At 45.8% G+C, this 24,297-nt stretch overlaps 1 protein-coding gene across 2 annotated transcripts in view; it reads left to right on the top strand.

Moving 5' to 3' along the window:
- Positions 1 to 24,297, top strand: part of ARHGEF9 (Cdc42 guanine nucleotide exchange factor 9) — a 1,787,868-nt gene that overhangs the window by 520,099 nt on the left and 1,243,472 nt on the right. For both annotated transcript variants that reach the window (XM_069612543.1, XM_069612544.1), the window contains exon 6: positions 12,772 to 12,916. In XM_069612543.1, coding sequence (XP_069468644.1) covers positions 12,772 to 12,916 — 145 coding nt within the window. The remainder of the gene's footprint in view (positions 1 to 12,771; positions 12,917 to 24,297) is intronic.

The raw sequence follows: 24,297 nt of genomic DNA on the forward strand, positions 1-24,297 counted from the left end.
AACATACGTCTGGGAGGTATCAGTGTTCCACTCCATGATGTGAGTATGCCTCCTTGCTGCCACAATGGTACTTCCCATACTGGCTGCAGCTGTGATGGCACCCACTGCCAGGTCCAGCATAATGTGTCGAGATAATACTCCCCTTCCTTCATCGTAGTGTAGAGTTGCTGAAAGTCTTTCACGACCCATTGTGCAATATCAATTGGTACCCGCAGGGCAGGGATAGTGTTACAGGTACGCCCTTGTCAACCCCCCTTTTTTTTCCGAAAAAAATAATATGCAATACTCCACACCAACCACTAGATGGCGGACTATCCAAAGCATGTAAATCTAAGCAGCTACACAAGCTCCACAAACTTCACATCAGAAAATCCACATTCATGGTTTCTGACAACTATACCTCTCTGCCCCTTGGACAGAGTGTCATTTTGATATGAATTAGGATTGAATGTCCCTCATGACATTGACAAAGTGATCATAGAGGGAAAGATACAGCACCCTGGGAGAGAATGTTCGTACAGTCATTTACGAGGTAAAGGAGATGCAAAATGCTACCCAATGTCCTAGAACCATTGATAAAGAGACTATACAGAGAAATACTGCATGCTGGGACTTGAAGTGCTGGTTCCCAGAGCCATTAATAAAGAGTCTGCACAGAGACATACTGCATGCTGGAACCTGAAGTGCTGGTTCCCAGAGCCATTAATAAAGAGTCTGCACAGAGACATACTGCATGCTGGGACTTGAAGGCAAGGTCCCTAGAACACTTTTGATAAAGTATTTTTTCAGAGCTGGGACTTGAAGGCGAAGTTCCTAGGAACTCTGATAATGTGATCTAGCATTGGAGAACTGCATGCTGCAACTTGAAGGCCAAGTTCTAGAAACATTGACAAGGGGACTGATCAGAGTAAAACTGGGACTTAAAATGTTTAAATAAAATGTATTGTGCATTTTGGTTAAACAAAATAACCTTAACACAAATTAAAAAAACGTTTCCAATATCACATAATAACATGATAAAATCACAGATCCATTCTACTAGTTACATCATAACACAACAAATGTAAAGTTTAAGCACATACATTTTACCCCGGCACACTAACTATAGCTTATTTTGGGGCCAAGAATAGAGCATCATGTAGCGTCCACCAGGCTCCTTACCACTTCTTTCCAGATGTAATAGGCTGCCCCTGAGATCACCAGGGAATTTGCCTCATATAACGCGGACCAGAATTGGTCACCTTGGAAGTCGTCACAATTGTGGACCAAGCTTGAATATGCCCTGCGATATATATGGACGAGAATGGTACATTGGGTCGATATGTGATGGCTAGATTCAATTTGTTTACCACAGAGCCGACACAACCGCTTTTCCAAAACCAAACCGACCAGCTCCCAATATATTCGTAAATTGGTAAGATGTTTAAACATAAATATATAATAAGGTCTCTCATTTTTTGGGAGCAAGGACGGGTCAGGTAGGTGCATGGGACGTTGATTGTAAAGGCCTGCTGTGTGAACACTGTATAACGCCTCTTCACGGCCAGTTTGTTATGAGAATTTATACAGGCTCAGTTCGAAGTTTTCCTCTTAAATAGGTTCAGATAATCTGGGAAATCGACTAAATTAGAGAGCTGGAAACCAATCTGTTCTCAGTGGTTTTAGTCAATGCTACTAGGAAGGGGATTTTGCGGGTCACCCCCAGGCCACAAGCGACCAGACTCAAGAGCTTGTGGTCGTCCAAGGGACATAACCGCAGGGCCCAATATAGCTTAGACCGCTTGAAGAGCCAATGTGCTGAAGCGACCGGACCCCCAATTCTAATCTTATTGCTTCGACTGGAGTGGTCTTTGGAACAGCTAGGATAGAGCGTAGAAATGTACCCTCCCGTTTTTTCAACCAGGCCACATGTCCTTCGTCAAGGAGATCCAAGCCATTGGTCAGGGCAGGAACAATGCTTGTCTGTTAGATCTTAATCACATTGCCACCACCGGAGCTAGAAGCAAACTGTTTTACTAGTAGCTATTTCTTCCGGATACGGCAAGTGACAGACTCACCAAAGAAGCCCTTTGTAGGATTCAATCGAATCGGAAATCCTAGTATATATATCCCTCTACGACCTCTAACTTGGTGCCATTGAGCCAGCATGCAAAGAGGCACTGCTGCTTTGGCCTTCTGCCTAGGACCATGACCTTTGTTTTGGATGCATTTATTATCTGGTCGTTTGCCCTTGCATAGCCCCCTAATGCATTGATAACTCGCTGGGGTCGATTCGTGTGTGGTCCATCAGGATGGAATCATCAGCATACATTAGCCAAGGGAGAGCCACCCACCCATACTAGGCAGAAATGATCTAATACCGTACATGGCATGGTCAAAATCTGACGTGTACAGGTTATATAATGTCGGTGCTAATGCATATCCCTGTTTTAAGCCGATGTTGGTTCTGATGGCACGGAACAAGACCCCCTCCTGTGATAGACGGATGTAACCCTGAGTGTCAGTGTATAGTTCCTTAATGAAATGCAGTAGGGGGGGCTCTAAGCCCGACTGAGAGAGATTATGCCAGAGCCTATCACGACACACTGTATAGAAAGCCCTGGTATAATCAACAAAGCACATGAAGGTCTCTTGCTTACTGGCGATCATATCAGCCAAGATGCACTGAACGATACAGGTGTAGATAAGGCTGTGGCCCTTGCAAAAGCCTGTTTACCAGTGATGCATACAACCAAAGGTTTCTGCCAAGATGTAAAAAAATGTTTTATAATAGAGTGGAGAAGGTTTTGGCACAGGAGTCCAGCATTGCTAGAAGTCTATAATTAGAGGGGGCCCCTGGATTACCCCTCTTAAAGACTGCTATTAAGATGTACTCCCTCCAACTGCTTGGAACCATGCCTGATGACAGAATACTGTGCAACCAGGGGGCCAAGATGGTTGCCCTTGCAAGCGGGTTGGCCTTGAACACGATGTTAGGGATAGAATCAGGTTGACTGGCCGGGGGGACTTGAGATGGTTAATAACCGCCACAATCTCTTCTGTGTCAAATGCGCCCAGCGCTCATCACGGAACAGGTGGCACAGCACCCACAGAGGGAATTACTGACGGATTAAAGAAAAGTGATCCCATGTACGCCAGCCAAGTTTCTTCTGGCATCGGGTTAAATTCCAAAGGGGAATGGCCCAAAAGATATAACCGAAGAAATGACCAGAACTTGGCATTATCATTGGTGTGGAGCAGGTCGAACAGATTAACCCATCTTGCACTATGTAAGGACCCTTTGTGTTGGCGTAGCCAATTTTTATATTTCATGGAAAGTGCTCTGAGCTTACTTTCCACTCAGGAGTAGCAAGATCAAGCCGCTTCTTAATGGCAGTCGATTCTGCTCAGAAAACCCTTTTCCTCTTTTGAATCGGCAGATCAAAAGGAGCCAATCCACTTCTGGGCCTCTGGGGTCCAAGTCCAATTAGATTTAGATGATTGAAAAAGGTGATCAAAGTGGACCCATGTCACCCCACCCCCGCTTAGATCAAGCTGTTTGTGATTGAATGACCCTCGTTCTCCAGTAGAGAGTTCATCTTGATAATCCCCCTGTCTGACCAACAGAGGCGGTTGCCTGGAGAATTGACTGTCAAACTGGGGGAGGTCGACGTAGTCCTCCTCCTGCCCCACCTCTTGCCCCCTCCCAGGCCAACACCAAATGATCACTCAAATTAGTTTGGATTATGGTAATCAGGGTAGATAGTCCCTATAAACCTTGACATACAAAGACATAGTCTGTGCATGAGTGGTGTTTACCATTAGACCAGCTACATCTCACCTCGTTTCCCCCATCGACTTAGTATTCAGGCATGTCATATTCCAAAGATCTAATTGGGTGAGCTAACCCTGAGGTGTAGTGTATGTTACCGGCCACCCTGTGTTGTTGAGCTGTTGGTATATCAGCCTGACTCCCCCTGCCCTGCGGGAGTGAGCATATGTGCATTGAATGCCCCGCTATGCGTGACCCCCCCGGGGATGGTGGGCATATCAAAGACCCAACAATTCCAAAAGTCTCCTACGAATTCCAGCTGCATTTATCCACCCCAGGGGCTTAAACAATTTTATGATCAGGATAGTTTTCGGAGCCAGTATACAAATTAGATAAATTCATAATAGATTTCACCCCTGTGGCCACCCCCGACCCCCTCTGCCACTCTCTGAAGCTCTTACTAGCGGGTAGGCATATTGCATTTTGCATCAATGTCAATTTTGTCTAAACACCGTGTTTCCTGTAGAAGAAAAATTTCAAAAGAGGTCAATAGTTTTAGGCCGATTGGATTGACCAAAAAATAATTGTGCCCCCTTGAATTCCATTTGGCAACCTTCAGCAGTACATTTCTCCCGGGTACTCATGAGACATCTGCATGATGGTCTTCAGAGATACACAAGTACCACGTGACCCTTGGGCCCCTCTCTCCAATATAGTTTGTCCTCGATGCCATCGTGTCCAGATGGCCACCTCTGCTAAGGCCGGGTGGTCGGAGCTGGGGGTTCAGATCGTATGTGTCATGCAGTTGCCTGCAGACCGTCAGTCAGAAGGGTGGACACTCATCAGGGCCGGATCGCAGAGGTATTGAGGTATTCCATCACCGCCCAGTGGTGCTCCTGCACACTTTTGGCAAGACGATCCATGTGATGCCCCTACTACTAATATTACTAAGTGAGGGAACACTACAAAAAAGGTTCAGCAGGAAGCTCCTGTTCATGAAGGGGCTGTCATGTCTAGGAGACAGTACCCCCCCAGGTTGATTATTTTACCATAAAGCAGAGTTTGTGTATGGATAATGTCCCACCCAAGGTCTTCGCACCAGTATGTCAGTGATTCCCCAACTGACTGACTCCCAGCCCCAATCCTTGAGGCTTGTGGTCCTCTTCAGTGGATGCAACCACCCCAGTTCAAGTCGGTACAGTGGTCGAAGGAATCTGGGCGCTGACCTCCTGTCGTGTGGTCAGTGGTATGATAGGCTCCACAGTGTTCTCATTTGGGGCCAGCCATCTTTGTAGGGGTCCCAGCAAGTCTGATTGGCTTTTGGAACCATCTGCAAGTGTCTTAGTGATCCTTGTTTGCTGTTGAGCTTGTGGTTCCGCTGGGCCCCTTGATGTTTTCTGTTTGTGTATTATCCCACTCAAGGATGGATTAGGCGCTAGAAGGGTCCTCTCCTTGCCAACGTCACCCAGCACCTCGGGAGAGGAGGGGACAAATTGCCTATCTCCGTAGTAGCCATTGCCCCCCATCTGGCAGCTGAGGGGGTTAGAATGCACCATCTGCCCCTTGTTCGAGGGGCTTATAGTCCTCATCCTCCTCAGTGTCCATAGTGTACAAGGCGGAGTGACCCTCGTTAATCATGTCTAGCCAGCCCATTCTTTGAGACTGGCTCGTGAGGTCAATTGTCAGCCCAGAGGGGTCAAGCTCACTTACAGCCCTCTTGCAATTTATTAGCAGGGTTGATTGATTGCTCTTGGGATCAGTTGGTGGCCCAGAGTGTCCCAGGTCGATGATCTCCCTCTTGCTATTTGTTAGACAGGTTGGTTCGTCTCTCGTTCTGCTCGTTTCGTATGAGGTTGTGAGTTATCCATATTCGTCTTACCTACTCCACCTGCGCCCCTTACCTTGTCCACTCAATCTGCTCCCTTTATTACCTTAGCGGCATCTGCTATGTGTCCCAGTCACTGCATTGGACGTTAAGGTTGCTAAAAACACTCGCAACAGTGCGCTACCTTTTGTCGGACCTATGTACTCGACATTCCGGTAGAAATCTCTACTATCCCCTCTCTTCATAGACAAATCACATTTATGTGTTGGTTATTAATGCATTTGAACTTGTGCCTTTCTGCATTTTAATCGACTGCCTTTTTGGCTCCCTCTGCTAAAATCGAATCTAGGTGTCTAGGTATCTAGGTATATGTACCCTAATACACTGCTACCGCGGTTACTGCTGCCTTAGTTTCTGTGCACGCCACTGCATCTACGGTGGTCATTGTTATTATTGTTTATCATTGTGTGCAATTGGCTACGACAGCACCTCTACCTCAACCACCTTTTTTGTAGATCTGGTAGGCATCTGCATTTAGACTGTATTAGGCCAACATGCCCTCCGCCCTCACTACTCTATTTTCAAGAATACTGCCCACCCTACTCTACCTCACATGGCACACCGGTGGGACAGTACCCAATTACACCACCACCTCCCTCCACTACCCCAATCTTCACAACACCATGACAATGCCGTCCATTGCTCACCACAGCAACCCTTACCTCAACAACCCAGCCTTATGGCTCCAACACTTTGCTTCCAGACCTTCACCAAACATACCATGTTCCATCACCCTGAGAAATGCCAGACTTGTCTCGCGACTCATGCACGCCTCCCATCACTCTGTGCATCTTAACAAACAGCCTCCAACCTCCACCGCATCCACACACTTGAAAAATCCATCATCACCTCACTCCAACCTCCCCAACACTAGCAATATTAAGGGTGCATTAATTAATGTCAGATCACTCACGGCTCACGCTCTAGAAGTGGCTGACCTTATTCTTACCCTCGACCTTGACTTTATGGCTATCACCGAAACTTGGCTTCACGCAACCTCTGGCCCACTACTCTCCCTTGCCATCCCTCCAGGTTACAACATTATCAGGCACGATCGTAACTCTAACCAGTCCAAAGGTGGTGGCAATGCCATCATCCATAAAAATGCTCTAAACTGCCACCTCTCCTCTGTGCATCACTTTTCCTCTATGGAAGCACTGATAGCCAAACTAGCCGTCACTCCTAACCACTCTATCACCTTCCATCTACTTTACCGGCCACCTGGGCCGCTATCCACCTTCACTGAGGACCTCTCCAACATCATCACTCATAACACCAAACCAAATCCCAAGCCTCGATATTAGGGGACTTTAACCTGGGCCTCACTGATCCCAATGACACTGCTGTCATGACTATTGATAATATGCTTATGAATGCAGGATTCATACAGCTTATCAACCAACCTACCCACGTTAAGGGCAGCACCCCCGACTGGCTAGCCTCCCACAATTGTCCTATCCATATCATCTCTAACCAACAGTATGCAGGGACCGACCACAACTTAATTACATTTAACATTCAGTCCAAACCTGCCAGCCTCTCTCCTACCATTGCACCGGCTACTGCCACCCGCAATAAACGTGACATCACTTGCGACAGACTCCTACCCCTCCTCCTCCCGGCTCTCAATGACCAGGTTCGCTCATGCTCCGACCCCACGGCTATGGTTGACACCTTTAACCTCGCTATGCAAAAAGCCTTAGATATCATCGCCCCATCCAAACTTAGAAAACCCAAACCTCGAGCCCACCTGAACTCTTGGTTCACACCCCAGCTCAGAACCCTGCGCAAAGAAAAACGAATTGCGGAATCACATTAGAAAAGCAACCAGTCCACAGCCAACAAATCGTGCCTCCTCCTGGCCACCCTTAACTACAAGGAAGCCATGTTCCAGGCTAAAAAAGACACTTACAATAAACGTATCGAACAAGCCAAATACAACACCAAAGAATTGTTTAGAATCCTAAAAGAACTTGAAACCCCGGTCACTGCACCAGACACTTGCATCAAAGATAGCACTTGGTGCACCAAAATCCAAGAGGCTCTCCTCGGCAAGATTGCCTCCCTCCAAATGAAAATCAATAACAAACAATCAAGCCTACAATCCAACCCACAACCCAACCCTATCCCCACCCTAAACCACCCCATCCCAGACTCTCTGACTCCTTTTAGCTTCTCTCCACTCTCCATTTCCAAAGTGGAAAAGATCATCACCAGCCTTAAACCGACCAATTGCCAAGGCGACCTCTGCCCGGCACCTATAAGCAAGGAAGCAGCTCATGACCTAGCGCGATTCATCATTACGCTCATCAACTCTTCCTTTAGCTCTGGGATTGTACCTGACTATCTAAAGGACACGTGGGTCATCCCCCTATTGAAAAAACCTACCCTGGACGCTAGTATACCCACAAACTACAGGCCAATCACCACGGCCCCGTTTTTACTAAAAATCCTCGACCGTGCAGCATATCTACAAATTCAAGATTACCTTGAATCTAACAAACTCTTTGGATTTAGGCAATCTGGGTTCCGGCCACTTCACTACACTGATACTGCCCTCATAGATTTAAAAACACAGATTGAAGATCTAAAAGACAAAGGCAAACTTGCTCTCTTACTCCTCTTGGACCTTTTGGCGGCCTTTGATCTCGTCAATCATGAAATCCTCTGCCACCACCTTAAATCAGCTGCACACTTCTCCAACAAAGCTACAACCTGGATTAGGTCCTTTTTAGACAATAGATCTATGTGCGTGTTCTCTCCACTAGCAGCTGCCCCACCTGCACCTGTCTCCTGTGGCGTGCCACAAGCATCATGTGTTTCACCCACGTTGTATAACGTGTTCACCAAACCTCTCTTCGATATCTTGGACTATCTGGGTGTCACTTACACCAACTACACTGACGACACCCAGATACTAATCCCTATCTCAGGCGTCTACACGGCTGACTCCCTCGCTATCAATGTCATCTACCAGGTCATCCAGGCGTGGATGGCTCAACACGGACTCTGTCTTAATGATGAAAACACTGAGCTCCTTATTCTTGGTTCTCCACAAAAACTTACCAAACTCGACCCTGCGTTCAAGTCCTTCCTCATCGATGGGAATATTATCCCAACCGCCAAGCACACAAAAACCCTAGGGATCTACATTGACTCGACTCTATCCCTGACCAGACAAGCTAACTCAGTCTCTTCCGCAGCGGCATATACCTGCAAGCTCATTACAGCCTGTCGCCCTTTCCTCTCCACAACCAATTGTGTCACCCTGGCCAGAACTTTTGTATTATCCAAGATTGATTACTGCAATGCACTGTACCTAGGCACCAATTGCTACAACCTAAACAAGTTACAAATTGTCCAAAACAATGCAATTAGAGCTGCCCTCAACATTCCCAGGCGCCAACACATATCCGACACCAGACGCAATATTCGCTGGCTCTCAGTACCACACTGTATCTCCCTGAAAACCCTGGCTCTTACCCACACATGCCTTCATAACCAAGCTCCCTGATACCTGGCCAACCGATTTGCCCTCCACAACTCCATTAGACCCCGCAGAATGGCTCATTTAAATTGCCATGAGGTTCCACGTTTTCAATCTCCAAAGATCAGGTGGAACTAGCTTCCCTATCTTGGCAGCTAAACTCTGCAACATGCTTCCTAATGAGCTTAGAGCAGAACCCTCATTCCCGATATTCAAACACCTTACGAAAACCTGGCTGGCCACCCAGGACATTTAGCTCTGGGTTCTCTGCTTAATTTGTACATGTATATATAATCTGCTTGTCCTCTCATTGCTATTATTATACCTGTAAATTCTGTATTATATTTGTAAACTTTGTAATTGTAGTCCTGTCTGTTTTTCTTATGTTGTAACTAAGTGATGCGCCCGGTTGCCCCTGGGCCTGGTGCGCTATACAAATAAATAAAATACAAATACAAATTGGTCTGTTGCTCGTAGACTCTTCGTGTTTTCCAGCCAAAACAGTGTCCCTCGCTAACACTGCTGATTCAGTAGGTGTAGTGGGGGCATTAGCACAGGGCCTTTGTACACTTTCCGTTAGAAGTGATCTAATGGCAACTTTGTCCTTGGCTATGGCCGTACATAGTTGTAATAAGATCTCCAGAGTCGCACTCAAAGATGTGATGGCTGAAAAAGAGCACCTCTCATGCCGGATGTCCTGCTTGGAGGAGGTATGGGCCTTAATGATGCGTCTTTGATGGACATCAATCTCCGTATTCCAGGAATTATCACTCTCCTCTGAGTAGCTGCTCGATGAATCGGTTGAGGAGAGCAGCCGCTGCAAGTCAGGTGTGGCCGATAGTTGGGTGCCGATAACATTTCCATGATGAACTGCTGCCATGAGGGCCTTCTCAGGCTTAACAGACCCACCCAGAGAGCTCCTGTGGAGCTTCATGACCATCTTCAGTACAGAATTAGTGTTGTCGATTGAGTTGCAGCACGCATCCATACGAGTGCTCTGGGGCAGATCCTCCTCAAGGTCAGCGTGTAGTCTCGATGATGAAGATGAAGGCAGGGGGGCCAAGGACGAATCACCTACGGATGCTTGCCCCGTCATGGTAAGGACATCGCCAGGCTCCATGAGTTCAGTGGTGAGTGGTACCTTCACAGGCGATGTGTTTGGGCCGTGTTGGCCAAAATACCCCATAATTAGATTAGTAGGGCAGATTGCCTTGGGGTCTACTAAATCCACACGGGTACTCGAAGGGCCCTGCCACACCCACTGGACCCTGCACAGCCCTGATTTCCTGACCCTGACAGCCTTAGAGCTCCTGGTGATCTAACAGCGGTAAGCAACTGTGTAGAACAATGGTGAGCAGAGACCACAAAAATAGTCCATATAACGGCTTAGTGGGGTAAGCAAGTGAAGTAGTAAATGAGTTAGGTGGGATTAGACCATGACGCTCCCGGCTGCGCCACTTGCCTCTACTGTGAAGAGTCCCACTGGATGGTCGAGCATACCCTCTGCATAGGTGTGAACAACGGCATCAGTTGTAGACAGGCTATCGAGACAGAGGGGTGGCCCAGCCCCTGTCTTACCTTCCTCCTCAGAACGGGTGACAGTGCCGACTAGGATGCAGGTGCTCGGTTTGAATCTGTGAGGACAGCTTCTCCTGTTTGATCGGTCCGTGCGGACTGTGACGACTACAGAGAGGCAAACTCTGCTGCCAACTCCGCGGCCGCTCGGCGGGTGAATGGAGTCTTTGAAGGATGCACCTCCTTCCACATAAAAAACAGCAAGGAGGGCGAGGAGGGGTTGAGGAAAAGGGGGGAAGGAGATCGGTGACGGGGGAGTATTCACCAAGGAGTTACAAACAAACCAGTTAATTGCAGTGTGCGGTTTGCACTCACGGCAACAACAAGTTATCACAAATCTGTGGTGAAATCACTGCAACTCCTTCAGGGTATCCAATATTAGGATCCGGGAGTGGATGGCCGTGGGCTGTTACCTGCGGGTTCCACTAAACGGCCTGGTGCGCATAGGTCACTACTCTCCTTCAGACTCCAGTAGCACCAGGAGCTAATGAGCAGGTCAGCCGAGGCACTGTGTGTATACGAGTCAAACTGAAGGTCTTAACAGGACACCCCCATCCTTTCCACCTCCGCTCAGCTCTGCACGGCTCTGCACTGCCACTGCCACCCCACTCCACTCTGCACAGTTCTTACTCTCGCTACCGCCACTCGTCTCTTGCCTCTTCGCTTTCACTGGAGAAAAGGACCTAGCAACGCTATCGAATTCTTCTGTCAGGCCGCACCACAGAGTACACACCTCAGACAGAATAAAGATCATTAATAATTAGAAAATTATGCTTTATGGATCTTGAAGTCAAGTTCCAGAGCACAACAAAATAAGGTCAAAACAGAGAGAAACAAACTTTGGCTAACCACCAGACATAAAGCAGAGAGAGGTACTGACCACCTGATAACCCTTAACTAAAATGAAAAGAGGTGAACTCTCCATAACGCCATCATTTATGAAATTGCCACCCAACCACTGACTGACAGGTATGCGTTTTGGGGGGTAACAACGCCCTCCGCCTTGAAGCAATTAAACCCATCCTCCATCCTGCAGAGGAGGATTGTTCAAGGTAACTGCCATGGCACATATTGAAAATATGAACAAGACCTTTTATAAACATTTGCAAGAAAGTCGTATAAATGTAAAGTTGCTACCGAATATATGAAAGTGTTATTTATTGGAATTGATGTCAACATTTTGTAACCAGTCCATTCTTTAGTGAAGCTCAATATTAGCATCTCCCTATTACTTGAGGAATCGCTATGCTGATCAATCTCCCTATTGCTTGAGGAACCGCTATGCTGATCAATCTCCCTGTTGCTTGAGGAACCGCTACGCTAATCAATCTCCCTATTGCTTGAGGAACCGCTACGCTGATCAATCTCCCTATTGCTTGAGGAACCGCTATGCTGATCAATCCCCCTATTGCTTGAGGAACAGCTATGCTAATCAATCTCCCTATTGCTTGAGGAACCGCTATGTTGATCAATCTCCCTATTGCTTGAGGAACCGGTATGCTGATTAATCTCCCTATTGCTTGAGGAACCGCTATGCTGATCAATCTCCCTATTGCTTGAGGAACCGCTATGTTGATCAATCTCCCTATTGCTTGAGGAACCGCTATGCTGATCAATCTCCCTATTGGTTGAGGAACCGCTATGCTGATCATTCTCCCTATTACTTGAGGAATCGCTATGCTGATCAATCTCCCTATTGCTTGAGTAACCGCTATGCTGATCAATCTCCCTATTGCTTGAGGAACCGCTATGCTGATCAATCTCCCTATTGCTTGAGGAACCGCTATGCTAATCAATCTTCCTATTGCTTGAGGAACCGCTATGCTGATCAATCTCCCTATTGCTTGAGGAACCGCTACGCTGATCAATCTTCCTATTGCTTGAGGAACCGCTATGCTAATCAATCTCCCTATTGCTTGAGGAACCGCTATGCTGATCATTCTCCCTATTGCTTGAGGAACCGCTATGCTAATCAATCTTCCTATTGCTTGAGGAACCGCTATGCTGATCAATCTCCCTATTGCTTGAGGAACTTCTATTCTAATTAATCTCTCATTTGCTTTTGGTTTTCAGACATTGCCCCACCCACCTCATCCACTGACCCGAGCGCCTGCATTCAAGATCCCATTGAACCGATACCACTCGCTGCCCCTTTCTCAGAGCACCCCCACGGGACTGGACCAAGTGGGGTGGATGAAGCGGATGCTGCTGAGCACAGGTAATGCCCTGCCGAGACATAATTGCTCACTACCGTTCTGCCCCTTCAAGTGTATGGCCTGCATTCTGCAGGCTGCACACCGCTTCATGTCCGCTGCCAGGGGTGTTGCTAGTCTTGGAAAAGATCGGGGGCTACGGTAATGTGGGGACTGGCAGGACTCGGGGCTAGCTAGCCTTTTGGTTGCAGGCCATGAGCTTCTATCCAGGGCTACAACCAATAGCCCCGGGGCTATAGCCCCCTCGGCCCCCCCTAGCAACGCCTCTGTCTGCTACAAATAACCTCTGCCCACTTTGCCTGCTGGCTATGTTGCTCTATTCATAATATCTTCTAGGCACGCCTTAAGCCCATTTTGGTGCCTGAGCACTGCACACGTGAATGGCTGTACTTAATGTAATGTATAGTTTGCCACAAACAAATACCTGGTATGGGTTGATTATGATTGTATCATATATATTCAGTGAAAAAACATTTTTAAAGAGACATTATGGTTAAGTTGCGCTAATAGAAACCTATGAAAATCAATGAAAAAACGTTGTTAAAGGGACATTATGCTTAAGTTGCACTAAAAAAAGAAATCTATGAAATTCAATGAAAAAAACGTTGTTAAAGGGACGTTATGGTTAAGTTGCACTAATAGAAACCTATGAAAATCAATGAAAAAACGTTGTTAAAGGGACGTTATGCTTAAGTTGCACTAATAGAAACCTATGAAATTCAATGAAAAAACGTTGTTAAAGGGACGTTATAGTTAAGTTGCACTAATAGAAACCTATGAAATTCAATGAAAAAACGTTGTTAAAGGGACGTTATGCTTAAGTTGCACTAATAGAAACCTTTGAAATTCAATGAAAAAACGTTGTTAAAGGGACGTTATGCTTAAGTTGCACTAATAGAAACCTATGAAATTCAATGAAAAAACGTTGTTAAAGGGACGTTATGGTTAAGTTGCACTAATAGAAACCTATGAAATTCAATGAAAAAAACATAGTTAAAGGGACGTTATGGTTACAAGTAAAACCAAAAAACCCCAAAATTCTGCAGTTATGGTAAACTAAGAAACCACAACTGGTGACCACCAAGCACTGCTAAGACAAACACCCAGTACATGAAAGATGACATCACAAATGTAATTGATGACACCACTGATAGCATCAAATATCTGGGCCACTTTTTGTTCAAAGGTGCTATATATATAAATTATCTTTAACCTTCGTATATCTTATATCTTCTTAAAGCACTTTTCATAGAATTTGATTTGACCTCATAGTGCACATACACGGGGCAATAAGCAGGCCTCAAACACATATTTCATTTGTGCACATGATAATCAACTCTAATGTTATTATCATTTTTTGGTGCTGTTGTTTCTTTCTTCTTTACTTTAGTTTCCCTGTACGTGGCTCTAATTCGTATGCATTCTATGTTTTTATATGCTTTTTTTGTACTTACACAAGTATGTCGTATGTTTGAAATTGTTAGCAATTTATTTGTATTTTTTTATTTTTTTATGTGTTTTAGTGTTGTTAGCTACTTATTCCATGTTTAAGATTACGCAAAACTTTGATAAGGTATCATTTATTATTTTACTATCGGAAATTACCAGATTAAAAATATTGCACTTTTTTGGTACATGCTGCAGCCATTGCCTATGTGTATGTATGATTAGGTTCCTGTATTAACGACACCACTTGAATATAAGGTTTTCTTTAGATGAGAACATTCTTTAATACATTGGCCCTCATTACAACACCGGCGCTAAACCATGGCGCTATTAGCACCATGGTTGGTGCCGGTGTTGTAACGAGTCCGCAATGGTGAAATGGGGAAATACCGCCCCATTCCAAAGTTGGCGGGGCGGTATTTCCCCATTTCCCCATGGCCCTTCCCCAATCCCATTTTTGCCCCATAGGGCTCAATGGGAATGGGGAAGGCGGCAATTACGGTACCGCAAATTGCGGTACCGTAATTGCCTGCGACGTCCCTTTACGGGTCCCTACTTTAAGGGCTGGTCCAGACCAGCCGTTAAGGTCGGGTCCCGCAAAGGGACCTCGTAGTAAGGCGCTAAGTGGTTAACGGTGCCGCAGCCTTTTACGGCGCCGTTAACCACTTAGCGCCAGGGTCGTAATGAGGCCCATTAAGTGGTTTAGGATAGATCTCCCAGTCACCCCTGACATCTTGCTACCAACATTATCAGTTCATGAAATTATTTTAATATGTGAAGTTATCAGTGATGTCATCAATGACATTTGTGATGCCATCTTTCATGTACTGGGTGTTTGTCTTAGCAGTGCACAGTGGTGGCAAGAGTTATGGTTGCTCAGCTTACCATAACTGATGAATTTCTGGGGTTTTTCAGTTTCACTTGTAACCATAACGTTCCTTTAACAAAGTATTTTCATTACGTTTTATGGGTTTTTATCAGTGCAACTTAACCCTAACGTCCCTTTAGCAATGTTTTTTCATTAAGTTTCATGGGTTTTTATTGGTGCAACTTAACAATAATGTCCTTTAACAATGGTTTATCAGTGAATTTCATGGATTTTTACCAGTGCACCCTAATTTACTACAACTAACCAATATCATACTTACCCCAATATAGCAATGTTTTTCTCCCATTTAGAAAGTTCCAACTTGAAACTCTGCTGTTCCGCACCTTCTAGCGTCATTGTTAACACTTCTATACACTTTTTGCCACTTTTTCCACTGTTTTTGTGTTCGCCCATGTTGGCGAATGTCAGACGGCATTACAGACTTTTCGGTCAGTGTCAGATGACCACGCGTTCATGCGTGGCATGATGACGTGTCTGCGAACGCCTCTGTACTTCGTGAATGGGTCTGCGCTTCACAAACTGTTCAGAGCTGCATTTTGCAGCTTATCTAGGAACTTTAAAGCTCGAAATTTACCCTTGCATAGCTCCTACACCTATTCTTACTCATTATCCATTAACAATTTAGCACACAGCTCATACTTGGAAAAATATTAGGAAAGCTTCTATTTATCTTAAAAATAGCATCGGCTATTGCCATCTCTCCTCCTCAAGAGCCACCACCACCATCACCAGCGGGAGGACCTACACAACGAAAATATGCCCAATACTTCAAAAGACAATCAAGATGACCGGGAAGATGAGGTAGAGGAAGAGCCTACCTCTAGCACCCAGGGAGAATCATGGGTGTGGCAGTTCTTTACCACTGTTGGAAATGTCCCAAAGGCTAAAGCTACCAAAGTGAAATGCACTGAGTGCAACTACTCAGTCGCGGACAACCTGGGCAGTACTCCTATGGGACCACCTCCATACGCGCCCACACCAAATCCAACCACTGCAATGCTCTCAGAAAGGCTGTTCCTTTCATAGGAAGTAGTAGGCTGTCTTCCTCTACCTCATCTTCCTCAACCAATGCTGTAACCACACAGCCTACTTCTGTGGGACACAAATTCCCACCAGCTACCTTGCATGATCCGTAACGTGGAACTGGGAAAGGTGTGGGTGCCCATGGCCCGGGAATCGGCAGACGAACAACAACCATACGAGAAGTCAACGCTCACGCTCGCTTCTAAGCTCCAGACTAGAAAAGCTTGCAGCTCAAAGCCCCGATGTGGGGTTTTTGTTCTTTTGGGTTAGGGGGGTGGGACTGCATTGGGGTGGTGGGGGTTGGGGGGCAGAAGCCTTCGGGCCCGTCATTTGATTTCATGAGAATTAGCTTGATGCCCCACTGTTTGTCTAAGAAAATGTTAATAAAACCAAAGTTTAAAAAAAAAAATAATAGGTTGTTGATCCATATCTTTCGATAAAAAAACAGCAGCACTTTGTATATAATGCAAGACACCACTCAGCAGGGGGGAGCAATTTAGAAGCGCTTTTGAAGCTGTAATCAAGGAGCATTGGAAACACTGCCCTCTAGCTTAGATGTAACACACGCGCACCATCTTCCCCTGTCTACCTGCCACTCCATATGTATGGTTAGTGCCCCTTCCCTCATTTCCCTCTCCACCTTACTTTCTGGCCTCTCCTGCAAAAAAATAAAAATAAAAAAATTAAACAAATATTTAAAAAAATGTCCTTTAGAAACCACCTTTCACAGTTAAAAAATAGAACTTAAGAAAAGCTTTTAGACTCCATCTACTTTACATTTTTCAATAAATTAGTTAGACTCAATAAGGTTCTCCAACATTCCCATTAGCATGTTCTACTATGCTAATGGAAATAATGTACACTTGAACACTAGATAAAAAGAAAAAGCACAGAAATAATTTCTTTCCAAAATTCTTCTCTTTAGTATACAATAACGACCATAGTTTGTTGCCCTTTATAACTGTCCAGTTTCCACATTCCCTTGTCTAGCCCATGCCTTATTAGAAAACCCAGATTGCACATGCGCACCATCACACAAAACAGCCCTTCTACTCTTTTTACTGTTATGTTTGTAACGCTCCCTCATTGCCTGCTTTAAACCATTCACACATATATCCACCAATCAGTTAAAAAAACTCAACTGATAGCCTATCAACACATTAAACTTCCACCCACCAACTGCCAATTAGCAATCGTCTACAAATCATTTGCATCAACATCTCCCATACTTATGCCAGAAATTGTACATAGTGCTCCTATAAATGCACTTATGCGTGCAGTGACAGAAGTGCATAAATAAAAGGGGCAGTACGGATAGACAAGTGCTCATGGGAGCCCAGGAGGGAGGTGCCAAGGGATACCAAGGTGGGAGGCCACTAGCTATCTGCTGGGGCAAAGGAGTACCAAGGGTGGGGTACATCTTGACCGTAACATCCCTTTAACAACGTTTTTCCGTCAATTTAATCCGTTTCGTTTTCATAAGTGAAAATGTTTCATAATGTAACATCACTGTAGGCCTCATCCCGAGTTAGACGTTATCCTGGGTGGGATACCACCCAACTTTATTTGCGTTAGCGTCCAAACATCAAGTGGTATTACCACTGGATAACGGGTTGGGCACCAACAGTTACTCCCCATTTCCATTTGGTAATTTGGACCCATGGGGAATTTTCGGCGCAATTACTGTGCATAATACTGCTGGCAGTAATTGCACCGAAAATGGGCATTTTTCCAGCTTGTTTACCCCCAGCTCCGAGCTGGTAAACATGCTAGACGTGAGATGGTAACACCATTACCGCTGCATTTAAGGGCAACCGCCCAACTCGTGGTCAGGCCCTGTATATAAGTTATTAATAATTCCTCTTTTAACATATATAAAACAACTATGAACCTCCTTTAACAAACATATAATTTGCAATGCATAATCATGTAAGTCGTTATCAGCAGCGCATACCCCAACAGGCAAATCAGAGTAGATATTTGTCCTTGCCGAAGGCCAGGCCTTCTGCCCACAGCAGAAAAGTGATACAATTTTTTGTACTAACGTTCTGCCAATTTAATAAAAGTAAAACACGGGACATATTTCCAAAAGCATCCTTTCAGGTCCTTGCTTATGCTCCCTGCACAACTTTGCTGCAATCGCGTCCAGCACTCTGTGCTGCAGCTGTAAGCAGATTTTTTTCTCCCATTTAAACCACCAGCTTCGGCCTTGCCGCATGCCTCAATAAGTAAATCAGAGTAGGCATTCGTCCTTGCCGCGGGCCAGTCTCAATGTACATGCACCAAACTTATATCACTATTTTTTTGTGCCACTGCCCACGGCAGAAAAGTTATACCACCATTTTATTGTACTTTAATTTCCACACTTTCAAAAAAATAAAACACAGGGCAGATTATCAAAAGCATGCTTTCAGGTCCTTGCTGATGCTCCTCGCGCAAGTTTGCTGCAATCCCGTCCAGCACTCTGGACTGCAGCCGCAAGCAGAATTTCTTTTCCCATTTCAACCTAGAGTTTCGGCCATGCCGCATGCCTCAATAAATAACTCAGAATAGGCATTCGTCCTTGCCGAGGGCCAGGCACATTGTCCATGCACCAAACCTATATCACTATTTTTTGTGTTTACATTTGGACACCTTGGAAAAATAAAACACAAAACAGATTTGCAAACCATGCTTTCAGGTCCTTGCTGATGCTCCTCGCGCAGGTTTATTGTCATTCAGTACAGCACTTTGGGCTGTAGCCACAAGCAAAATGTTTCTTCCCATGCAAACCTAGGGTTCGGCCATACTGCATGCCCCAATAACCAAATCATAGTACTCGATTATCAAATAATTGCAGGGCGGTAGAATGGGTGGATCACTGCGCATCATCTAGTACTTTAAACAGTTCACCCTGCTGCTGGTGATGGGGTTCTTTTGTGATGGTGCCCTTCCTTCTTTAAGTACTAGATTTTGAATAGGAGAGTGAGCACTGGGTTATTCAATAAGTAACTGTTGGCGTAATTAGGTAGTCTTCAAAACCTTTCTTCATGCTATATTTATTGTTAGAAGTCAGACGACACGTAATTCGACTCTCTAGAGTCTTTCTCAAGGCATGTGGATTGTGGGCCAAGCACTGCTGCGAGGATGTGGAAATGAGTACAGCATCCAATATCTTGTCCCACAATGGTCGCGAATAAGGGTGGATAATGATTTGATGGGGTGGCCTGGTGACCACACAGGCACCTGATATGATATGATACGAGATGGCATTTATAATGTGCCTGTACACAAGTGTTTCCAGGTGCGACAAGATAGGGAGGGGGAAACAAAGGGAGAACAAAACAACGATCTTCCTAGGCCTTGTGTCATTCAGATCGCGCAAGTGCAAGGAAGAGGGAAGGGGAGAAGTGCCAGAGGGGGAGGGGAAGGGACAAGTGCAGGTAACTCAATAAGTGCAGCCAACATTTGGCTCATAAGTGCAGAGAGAAGGGACTGTAGAGTTGCAGGCACAGACTCTTAAGTGCTGGGGAGCCCGGAGGCAGTGCAAGGGCAACTGGACATGCAGTTGCCTGGGGCCTAGTTCAGAGGGTATCCAGGTGACGAGTACAGAGAACAGTCAGGTACCTCAGCAGGGGAGAGGAAGAGAGAAAGCAGAAGTGAAAAGGAACGTCTTGAGTTGCTTCTGGGACCGAAGGTGGTTCTTCTCAAGTTGACGAGAAGCGTCTGACCCTCAGAGAGTTGGAGGTAGAGGAGCAGAGAGCTGGAGAAGGAAGATGTTTTGGCAGAGAAAGTTGGAGGTAGAGCGGTCCCAAGCCCCAGAAAGCCTTGTGGACAATGCAGAAGGTCTTGAACTTGATCCTTGCAGCCAGGAGGCACCAGTGTAGAGATTTCAGAGCTGGAGAAATATGATCCCTGGGCTTGAGGCCAAGGACAAGTCCAGCAGCCCTGTTCTGGATAAATTGTAAAGGTCGAAGAGTAGTGGCCAGAAGATTTAGAAAGAGGCTGTTGCAATAGTCCAGCCTAGAGAGGACCAGAGCTCTGGAGACAGTGAGCTTCTGGGGGAAAGTGAGAAAAGGAAGAATACCTCTGAGGAGGTGCCGCTGATAATTTAACTTCTTAGAGACATCAGAGATGTGTGGAGAGAAAGAGGGTTGTAGTCGAAGATGACACCAAGGTTCTAAGCCTCACAGGAAAGAGCAGAAACAGGGCCCAGAGCGGGGTGCCCGGAGAGAGAGAGAGAGAGAGAGAGAAAGAGGAAAGGAGGGAGAAGGTGTCCCAATGAGGATAATCTCAGGAGATCTGTTGATGCAATCCTGTGCAGCACTTCGGGCTGTAGCCACGGACTGAATTTTAGCCATGTGCAGAATTTATTTTCCCATTTAAACCTATCCCGATTTTAAAAAACCTCACCACATGGCCAGCCCCTGGTGGCCATGCCCACTTTAACCCCATTGCCAGTCCTTCGTGGTCAAAGTCAGTAGCCAGATTATATGAGTCATGGCCTTTGGCCTTTAACTCAGACAATCTGGCCACTGAACAAACTCTGACAATCTGGCCACTGCCCATGGCCACGGGCCTTACCTCAGTCACCAAAGATATATCACTATTTTTGTACCAACATTATGACACTTTTTAACATGTACGTACATAAAATAGTCTTATATTTTAGCTTCCAGTTGAGAAAATCCATATCCCATCCCATTCTCATCACCGCTCAGGTCCCCAGAGATTGTTTCATTAGTTTGACAAGTGCAATGTTGTGTTTTTTAATACGTTTTTACTGTGTTGTTCGCGGAAAAAGGTGGCTGTCCGCAAATCCATCATGGTGGGCATTTCACCATCTAATCAGCGGGCGCGTCTTATGACCGCAGACATCACAACAGTCCCTGGGCCAATCAGAGGCCTGTCCGCAGACCAAGTAGGGAAGTGAGTCAGTGGACCGGACCCAGATATCACTAATTGTTTGTATCTACTTTTCTGCCATTTTAAAAATAGAAACTGGTTGGATTTACAACAAATTTACAAAAGCACACTTTCAGGCCCAGACTGCCACTCCTGCCGTAAATTTGGTGAAAATTCCTCCAGCGGTTTGGGCTGTAGGCATGAGCAAATATTCTTTCCATTGTGTCTATGAAGAAAACCACACATTTTAGGACCCCCCTATAACTTTGCCCTGCCCCCCAGACGAAACCTCACCAAACTTCGCATAATCAGTCCAAGGGAGCCATATACCTTTCTTGCAAAGTTTGGTGTGGATTCGTGCAGTGGGGGAAAAGTTATAACCCGCCCAAAAAGTGTTCTTCCTATGGGTTGAGCAATTTAACCATAACTATAGTGCCGCTACCAATATATTTTTCAACAAGTTCGGGGCACCGCCATGGGCAGTACTTCTGCTCCTTCGTATGCCAATCTTATGATGGGTTGGTGGGAGGCAACATTTTTATCTGAGATTATGTCTGATATGTTTTCTGAACAGATTGTGGCCTGCTGGAGGTAAATAGAAGATGTTTCTGTTATATGGAAGAGGACGGAGTCTGGTTGGGTTGATTCTGTTAAAAGTATCATTTCCAGTGTAGTGAATTTGGGTTTCCCTGAGAATCATAGTTTGTGTGAGATTGTGTATCTTGATGTGACTGTCACTTAAGATACCTTGGGGTTACACACGTGAGTTTACAAAAAACCAACCAGCTCAGGTCTCCCATTACATGCTGCCAGTAGCCACCCGGTCAGTTGTAAGAGAAGCATTCCATATGGGGAGTTTGTTCAATATCGTCAGAATTGCTCAGATCTTGCTCAATTTGACAAATGCTGTTGCCAAACCTCCCTCAACTTTTTGTCACAAGGTTACTCTAAGAGTGTCATTGAGAGTGCTTACATGAGGGCTAGACAGTTTCATAGGGACGCCCTTGAATCAATCAGTCAAGCAGACTGCCGGTGATGATCCACAGTTGATTGTCAGCTTTGGACTCTCTTCGCATAATTTGAGGAAGATGATCCAGTGGCATTGGCATGTCGTGAGGATGGATAAAGATCTATTACCATTACTCTCATCACACCCTATTTTAACTTTTAGACGGCATCTTCTTTGAAGGACATATTGGTGTTGAGTTTTCTGCAGGCCCTTGTGAGGGTATACCGTCATTTCATCGACAGGCTTTTCATCGCAGGGTTTTTTGCCGCAATTTTTTTTCCGAAAAAAAACAGCAATTTTTTGGGGGCTTGATAATTAAATAAATTTGGTGTGTGTATAGGGGAATATTAAAATAATTAAATGGATGGGGCGTTTGGGGGTAACCCCCCCAAAAAAACAAAAAAAAAACGATGTTTTTTTGTTTCGAAAATAAATCTGCGGCAAAAAACCCTGTTAATAATGCATGTAGTGCCTTTCCGTCTCTGCTGATCCCACTTATATCTCCTGCCTCCGTTACCTGCACAATATCCTGATCAGTAATCACGAGTTGGGCGGTATCCCAGTGGTAAATCCACCAGAAAACCACCCAATGCAGTTACCGTTACCGCTACTTGGTCTGGTGGTTTTACTGACAGATTACAAGTGGCGGCGGCGGTGTAAAACCCGATTTTTTTAGTCCATTCACCTCAATGGGCCATTTTCTCTGCAATTACGGTGGCAGTAATTGTGCCATGGTAATTGCACCTAAAATGGGTGGAAAGTCTGCATATTTACCTCCAGCTCAGAGCGGGAGGTGAATCCTCCAACTTTCCGCCTAACTCGTAGTTGGGTGGTGCAGTAATGCGGCAGTAACGCTATTACTGATTCATTTTTACTGCACTGCCCAGCTCATGATGAGGCCCAATGGATTAAGAGTTCTCGGATCACAATGACAACCAAGATCCCTATTCCCAACTAGGGTGCCTGATGCCTCTCCACGTCTGCTGAACCTACAGTTTGGTGGGAGTGTGGTTGCTGATGCCTGGGCTGGAAAAGAGGCCTTGTTCTCTCAGCCCAGGCTATTTATGACCCATTAGTAGAGTCATCCTATCAGGCGGCCCCAGCCCTGCTAAGGTCTTATGAATACCTAGCCCAACACATAGTCCTTTCCAGGATGGATCTGCCAATCCCGTCTTACAAAGTCCCATGTCAAAAACCTGTGAGCCTTCTCACACCAATTCCGTTCTTGCGAGAACGGCCCGCCCTGGAATCCGACTGCCAGTTCAGTAACTCTCATTTGGACAATGGAGCGAACCCAAGGCCACTGCATCGGTTGTTGAGGAGTCCCAACCATCCCTAATAGTATCAGTGCCTGTGTCCCCCATCCTGACTGAAGCAGTCAGTGGTTGTAGCTCACGTACCAGACCGCAGCGTGCCTCCTTCTCTGGGACCGCCCTCGTAACTCTGCCATGCTTTGGGGTGGCCCCCCCGCAACCCCAATGCCCCACACAACTCCCTCTTCCTGCTTTTACTCACCATCCACTACGTACATCCGGCTCACTGAATTACTCCCCACAGCACCAGGTTGGAATGATCCATACCAGTGTCTGACAGATGTACCCCATCTGCTGCAAAATTCACCGAATTTCTCTCCCCCAACTTCCGATGTCTGGCAAATGTGAGCCCCTCCTGTTTCATAAAATGCTCCATATTTTTGTTAACACTTCTCCTAGATTTCTCCATTGCTGCATTAGATGCCGCTCCCCACCACACATTCCTCGGGATCAGTTCTGACCAAACTATCTGACTCAGGGAGCATTCACCCTATTATTATGATTCCCTCTTGCATCTCTCTCAGCAATCGACCCCTACCCAAATCTGCCAGGTCATTCTCCCCCAGGTGTAACACCAGTAAACTAGGGGGCCCCATCCTGCCCCTTTGCCTGTGCAGCGCAGGGAGCAAGGCCTGCCACTGCATGCCCGGTGTGCCCAGCCATAACAGCTCGGTGTTGCGGAAACCTAAATTGTCCTCCCGAATGGGCTTTGTGCAGGGCCAACTTTCCGCTCTGGTGACAAAAGAGTGGCCAATTATCCAGACCGTGCGTCTAGCTGTAACAAGATAAAAACTTTGTCATTACACCTTCTTGCTCCTTCGC

The sequence above is a fragment of the Ambystoma mexicanum genome, chromosome 5p (genome assembly GCF_040938575.1).
Source record: "Ambystoma mexicanum isolate Mex_15411 chromosome 5p, UKY_AmexF1_1, whole genome shotgun sequence".
NCBI lineage: Eukaryota > Metazoa > Chordata > Amphibia > Caudata > Ambystomatidae > Ambystoma > Ambystoma mexicanum.